General features: G+C 52.9%; 1 protein-coding gene across 1 annotated transcript; it reads right to left on the reverse strand.

Moving 5' to 3' along the window:
* Window positions 1-1,924: 1,924 nt before the first annotated feature.
* Window positions 1,925-3,018, reverse strand: GMORB2_6762 (uncharacterized protein; the record flags this gene model as incomplete). The annotated part of the gene is made up of 3 exons (XM_035468730.1): window positions 1,925-1,987; window positions 2,707-2,767; window positions 2,840-3,018. 3 exons carry the CDS (start codon window positions 3,016-3,018, stop codon window positions 1,925-1,927), a joined length of 303 nt encoding a protein of 100 aa, XP_035321864.1.
* Window positions 3,019-7,572: the final 4,554 nt, after the last annotated feature.

The raw sequence follows: 7,572 nt of genomic DNA on the forward strand, positions 1-7,572 counted from the left end.
ACCCCGGTACCCGTACCAATCTTTCGGCTAGAGCCCCCCCGGGGAGGATAAAAAAGCTACGACCCCCCCGCCCCCCTCTCCCCCCCCTCTCTCTCTCCCTCTACTACAAAGTTTACAGGGGTTCCCCCTCCGGGGACCCAGGATCATCACCCAAGGAAAAAAACGGAAGGGGGAGGGACGGACTAATACCACCTACTCGTGCGGTCTACCTACCACAGCCTCCTCCTCCATTTCGGACATGATGACAGAATTGGCAATATGCCGTCGGACCGCTACAAAAAGGAAGAAAAAGAAAAAAAGGAGAAGAAAAAAAAAAAAAGAGTTCGCAAGGTAGGCACCAAGAAGATGAGGCATTGAATTGCTCCGTACCAGTAGTATTTCTCCATTTCCATACTCTGTCTCATGTGAAAATGATCTTCCATCCCCCTCCCTCCCCCTCCCCCCCCCTTTCTTCTCTCCCTCCCTCTCCCTCTCTCTCTCTCTCTCTCTCTCTCTCTCTTGTCTTGTCCAAAAAAAAAAAAAAAAAAAACTACCCGTACTCTTAGGCGGTTTCCCCCCCGCCCCGCCTTCTTTCCTTTCATAATTGCGGCTGGTTTCCTACCCGTCTCATTAGGGGGCCCTCCTCCGTGCGAATGGCCAATATGAGATGCTCCTAGTCCCCTAGAAGGTTATCCTCGCTTACTAAGGCCACAGCTGCTAGTCAACCAACCCCAACCCCTACTCTCGGCTAAGCCAAAACTCGGGAGGGCCCTTTTATTTTATTTTAATATTTTAATAATTTTTTTTTTGGCGGCTCACAGACCAACTTGCCACGCTTGTCACTTATTACCAGCACCCGTACAGCTTCGAATGACACCCTCTGCTACGTATATATCCTTGTGCGCGCGCACGCATCTCCTCGTATGGAGAGCATGGATCTCATCGCAGCCTGCTCTCGCTCTCGCTCTCCCTCCTCCTTCGCCTACCCTACCTTCACTCCTACCCGGCTTTCCGGTTAGAGTATTACTCGTCGTACGGCAACGTGGCAAGGGAGATGGGAGGGAGGGAGGACTAGTGCTCGTACATGTACGAGTACAGATGACAGATTACATAGAGTACAGATTACCTAATATCATACTACAGGTTACAGGCATCGGGATGAAGAGGAGGACGACGAGGTGGGGTGTGCGGGACAACGTATCGGCCGCAAAGAATATCATCTGTCATATTGGCAACGGAGTTAATACTCGGAACTCGTGCCATGTGCTGTCACCTTTCCCCCCCCCCTTCCCTTTCTTTTCCCTCCCGAGTCTGCCATGACTCTGATATATTAATTTAGTACGTGGGTCATGGGCCAAACACCCTCCACATTTCAGGTACGCCGCACGACTACCTTGTATGACAGGGAATCTTGCATACGTATCGTATCGTCTATGCTCACGTCACCCTGACAGTCAAGAAGCAGACACTTGTTACGGCAGTACTCCGTACAGCAGCCAGTATTGATACTCTGTATTACCCGTAATTACCTGGAAGGTGAACCGCATCGAGTGCTACCGCATGCCGTTCTCTCTCCCCCTTCCCCCCTCCTCGCGTGCGAGGCAGCAATTGGTACCCGGAGACAGAACAGGAGAAGTAACTTGACATATCCGCGTCTTCATACATCGTACATCGTCGTACGGCGCTTCTGGCGACAACCTTGACCGTGAAAGAACAGGACTGGGATTATGCGTCGGTGACAGGGGAGAGGTGTGGGTATCTCGCCATGACCCATGGACATGGGCGTACGACGTAAAATGGTGCTTGACGACCAGTTCGCCGAACACATGCTTGCTTCCTGACATGCGACGTATTATTAGCCATGACCCATTACCGCTCTTTCTCTCAGGTGGAACCAGGGCCGGCCATCGTGCCAAGGATGGAGCCATGTCTTTCTCGGGGGAGTTCAATCCTTGTTCAGGACAGACTGGTGGTCGAAGGCGAAAAGCATGTGACGAACGACTTCATACTGAAAATCAACAATTCATGTCAGCCGCAGCCATCAGCCCTTGCCATCTCCCAGCAAGGCAGCAATTGATATCCCCATGCCATCAGCGCCGCCGGCTGCTTACATATCCGTATGCGTAATCAGCGCCGGGGCAAACACGACATACAAACAAGGCTTGACAGGGGTTTCATTAAAGAAGAAGACAGGGAAAGGGAAAGGGAGAGAGAGAGAGAGAGAGAGAAAGCTCGCTCGACAGGGTGCCGCGAGGGTCTGCACAATCGAACCAGTTGCGCCACGAGGGGAGGCCCAGCTGCAAACACTATAATCCTGCCCCTAGCCGGGGGAAGGCAAACGGAGCAAGGCAACGCTGAGTGACGTCGGACAGACAGACAGACTTCATTCATACCGACACGCGCCTCTCTGACACGTACACGTACGTGTCGCAGCATGATTGACAGGACGACACCCGTCGTCCGAGGTGCCGTCGTTTCAACGTGGGTAGCCTTTTATTTGCCAAATGTCGAGAGGCTTAGCGCATGCCACCGACACCCGTCAAATCTCTCTGACTGCACCCCGTACTCTATACAGTACCTGCAGCCACAGCGTCAAGCCATCATCGTTTCGGGTCCGGCCTTTTCTCTCCGTCCTCTCGCCCTCTGCTCAAGTCCACAGGCTCCTGGAGTGGCACGATATGCGGCCAGGAAGAAGGATGGCTGATGGGTCAAGAGTCGGGGGCGGACGGCCTTGGCTCGAAAGCCGTACTCATGAGAGCATGCGGCGAGGAAAATCTCACCGGCCGACCTGGCGGAATGTCACTAGCGGCATGACGGACCGTGGATGAAAGCCCTCGATCCCAAGATACTCGAGGCGTACATGGCGGCGCATCGGCAGCCCACACTACCTGGACGAGCACGCTGCGTGCAGACCCGGCTGCCTCCCGGATACGTGCACAGTGTGGAAGCCAACGAGAAGCCTGGAACGGCTAGCCCAACGACAGAGCTGGAAGCAGCGGCCGTGAAGTGCACACGAGCGGGAACAGAGCCCCAGGTCATGCTGCGAGGCAAGCGTATCGTCGCACACGACATCACTAGATCGTCAGAGACGGTGAGAAGAGAAGAGGGGCTGAAGTGATGCTCGAGTGGGATAGAGCTCCATGTCGGCGACGCCCACGCACGGCACCGCGCCACTGCGGCCAATGTGCAGCCCTTGCTGCGTCGAAACTTGCAGACCGGTCAACGGGAGCCTGCCTCAGGTGTCCTGCTTGCCTGCCAAGTCGGCATCTCTGTTGTCTCCCCGAAGGGGCAACAGGGCAACGGCAAGCGCAGTGGGCACCCCGTCTCCTCCTGCAAGTATCCAGATGTTGTTGAACCGCGAGAGGATGGGGCTGTCATACCTGATGACGAGGATATTTCTGGGTGCCCGCCCATCAACAATAAGGAAGCACTGTCATAGAAAAGAAAACAAGAAAGAAAAGACCGAAAAAAAAAAGAAAAAAGAAAGCATGGGGGCCAACAACGGTGGAGAAAACATCGGGGATCCCGACAGAGGATAAGAGCGCATCGGACCATGGTAGCGCCCACTGGCTGTGTGAGTCTCGGGGACGTGCTACTATATCAAGGATCACTCGTCTCGTACTCTGTGGTTTGTTCATGCTACAGCTTACTATCCGTACTGTCAGCTAATGCTGCCTCTCCTAATCTGTACTCCGTAGAGCGAATGCTGTATCACATGTTGGTGCGTATTCCGCAGGTCGTGCCTTCCATCTTGTTTTTTTAAGATGAATATCGGGGAAGGAGCCAAGTACGGGAGCCAAGTATGGGAGCCAAGAGTATCAAGAGTAATACTCGTACGTCATCATTCGGACTCGGGTAGGCGGGTGTCGAGCAGGTGCCAAGCAAGTGTCAGGCGTATGACAGGTAATACACAGTCGAGATTGAAGGAGGAAAGAACGGCCCTTGCCTGTCACTGTGGCACTTGCCGCTGTACGGAGCACGGGGACGACGAGTAGTGATCGTGATCAGAGAATAGACCGTAGTGACTGCTCTACCACTCCATGCTCATCATCATTACGGACCATACTCGTAATACCATCTCTCCGCGCAGCGGATGCCGTACCTGTGCTCATATGTGGCATCTTGCCGTCCCCCGCTCGCTCGTCACCGTGGATTGCGTACCACTCTCCCCCTCCCCCGCCTCTCGCGATAATATATCCCTTGGACAGAGTATTGCTCGTACGAGTGTCGGTGCCTGCGCACTCGTCAAAGGATACAAAGCACGAATGCCCCAAAAAAGCAACGATAAATAATCAGCGGCCTCGGCATGGCCGAAACGCCATTACAGCTGCAGCGGCATTCCCTGCAAGGGAAGTGCCGTATCACTACGTCGTGTGTCGCAAACCCCTGCCTGTATAGAGAAGATGGATGGGCTCCCTATTTTTTGTTCCGAACGCAACTCCTTGCAGGGCCGTCACCGCTCCGACATGGACTCCTCAAGCGGTTGCATGACCTATGTATGGGAGGAGGATTCATTACTGCTACGAGTATTCTACCAGGTCCTCGGACCTATCAGAAAGTGTCAGAGTACAGATACACATATGCGGTACGTATCTTGCCATCTTCCCCCCCGACGATCCAGAAAGACCCTGTTTCGTGGGGCGTTATTTTGTCTTGGGGTCAATTTCATGGTTCCGGGACTATACGACGTATATTTCGACGGAAGAATACACACGATACATGAGCTGGTCATATCTGCAGTACGGAGTACAGAATACGTCTTGACTAATCAAGAAAGAAAATAAGATGGCAGGCTGGCAAGGGCTGGTCCCAAAAGACATGGGTCCCGCGACCGTATCCCCCCCCCGGGCAGTGCAACAGTGGAGGATGCAAAGATAAAAAATAAAAGAATAAAAGAATAAAAAACAAAACAAAATTGGGAGGATGACACAAGAAGAAAGCATTCTAAGACGCATTTGACAAAGTGACAATGCTCAGCAGCAGTTGGGTGATTTCTGGGGCTGAGGATGAGCTGCCGCCCATCATGTGACTTGACTGGAGCTGTCAGCGAAACCGCGGGAGGTTAGACGGATGACCGTCTGACCTGTCTGAGCTCAGAGTGGGTGAAGTGTGTGAGCTGGGGAGGGAGGCGGGGCAGAGAGGTTGAACAAGAGAAAACAAAACAAAAGCGCATTGCATGCAGGCCTAGGCCGCTTTAGGAGAATGTCCCGTGCCTACTGTCTAGGAGGAGCCTGGCATACTACGACGACGGAGGCCAGCATGAGGTCGCAGCACGCAGCACAAGACATTGTGAAAGTTCCCTGACCGCCGTCCATCACCTTGGACACTTGGCAGTAGCGATTACGAGCACCCGAGGGGACGGACGACTCCTGGGGGCACGCCGAGGATTTGCAAGAGAGTTGCCGCCGCAGCAGCCCAGCCCAGGACGGTGATGCAGAGCGTTGGTACGGGTTACTCTGTCGGTGCGTCTTCCCGCCTCCCCATGCGAGGCCTTCCTATGTCGAGAGAGAGAGAGAGTCGGGCCAGAGGTGCGGAGAAGATGCGTGCTCGCACGTACGGGGATGCCAACGGCCGACGACGGCAAGTGGTGATGGGATTCATATCCTCCTCCCCCCCCTTAACCGCGACCGACCCCGGCAAGGGCCCCGAGTGACCCTGCAGCCTGGGTTGGGTTGTCAAACAATTTGCGGCGAGATGCAAGATTGACTCTCCCTCATCGTACGTCGCAGAATTAAAAAAGAAAAGCAAGGCTTGAGCTGTCATGATGGGAAGCAAGTGACGAGTCGTTCTGTCAGGCCGGACGACACCTCGGCGGGAAAAGTCAAACACGAGCGGCTCTCCCTCCCTTCCACCTCAACGGGCAACAGAGTGGGCCATCCCAGTCGAGCCCACCCCTCCTCTCTCTCTCTCTCTCTCTCTCTCTCTCGCTCTCCCCACCAAGACGTCCTCCAAATTTCTCAGGGCTCAGGCACACACCCGGAAATCAGCTCGGACACACCCCACCCCTCCCTATCCCCCTCCCCCCTCCCCCCAATCGATGGGGTGTGCAGATGAACGGCCGGCCGAGAAGGGGGTGGGGGGTGGGGGGTGGGGGGGAGGCGATCCACCTCTGTGGATGCCTCATGTTCGGGACCCGATCTGACACCTGTGATCGTCGGGGCTATCCCCTGCAAAGGACTCCATCTTTACGAGCCAATCGCATCTTTACTTTGTAAAGTGACAAGCTCTCGCCGTCAGCGTGGTGAGTACGTACCGATGACTGCACGCACATGTACGGAGGTAGCAGCGTCAGAGTACGACTCGGTACGGAGTCGATACGGAGCATCAGTGGGACATCATATTACCGCTACCGGTATCCGTACGGAGCACGTTGGTGGTGGTGGTGGTGGCAAAGAGGGTGAGGGTAGTCAGCAGTCCTCCACGCCTAGGCGGCCGCTGTCAGGCAAGAAGGGAGAAGAGGAGGAGGGAAGAGAGAGAGAGAGAGAGAGAGAGAGAGAGAGAAAGAGGAGACGAGCTAGTGTGACGTGTGTAATGTATGTGTACATGTAAGGAGATATCTGCTTTTTTTTTGAAGCATGATTTCAGTCGCGAGTAAATCTGAATTTTTTTATTTTTTTATTTTAGATTTTTCTTTTAGGGTTACCGGGTGCGTGTCTTGTATTATTACATGATGACTGCATCTTGTTTGATCTTGACAGCCAGCCTCTCTTAATCTCAATAGCCGAGGTCGAAGCGTCGGATGTGTATGCTCTCTCATCTGACTCTTTTTCTCTCCCCCCCCCCTCTCTCTCTTTATTTTTATTTTTTCAAAAAGAACTTACTGTTTGGCCCTCTGTCTTCGGGGGGGTTTGGGGGTTTAGGGGTTGGGGGTTGACGTTGGCGAATATGACGGCGCATATGACCCGGGTTGGTAGACCGTAAGAGGAGAGCGTACATACATGCAGGAACCACGAGTCTTGTTTTCATTTTTATACTCATCTCTTTGTTTGATTTCTTCTGCTCCGCCTCATCTACGGATTACATATATATATATATATATATATATAACATACACGACTTGTTACTTCGTCGAGGATTCATAGTTCTGGTCAAGCAATACTCATCTTTAGGGATTACTTTTACATTCTCGTCAAAGAGAGAAAAAAAAAAAAGCCTCGGCGAGTAATGAATGTTCGTTGACGAGAAGCAAGCAAAGTCATACATGTGTACAGCTCGTCGTAAATTGTGCCCTTCACGCAAAGAACAGAAAGCTGAGGCTGACTCCCTCTTTTTATTTTATTCTATTCTATTTTATCTTTCTAGCCTCCAACGAGTACAATCTCTGTACTCGGTCTCCTACTTTTGTAGTCTCTTACTCTGTAGTCTACTACTCCGTAGTCTCACACTCTGTATAACATGTAGCGTCCTCCCCACGCCCCCCCTCCCCCCCCCCGCGGAAGAACTACCCCGGTCAGAAGAGGTTGACGGTATCATCCGCATCACGAATAAACAAGGTCTAAGGCCTACACATGTAGAAGGTCATATATCAGTGCTAGTGTCATCGTGACAGGCGCCGGTGGTCTTTCTTATTTATTTATCTTTTCTTTTTTTTTT

The sequence above is a fragment of the Geosmithia morbida genome, assembly GCF_012550715.1.
Source record: "Geosmithia morbida isolate 1262 chromosome Unknown scaffold_6, whole genome shotgun sequence".
Classification (NCBI taxonomy): Eukaryota; Fungi; Ascomycota; class Sordariomycetes; order Hypocreales; family Bionectriaceae; genus Geosmithia; species Geosmithia morbida.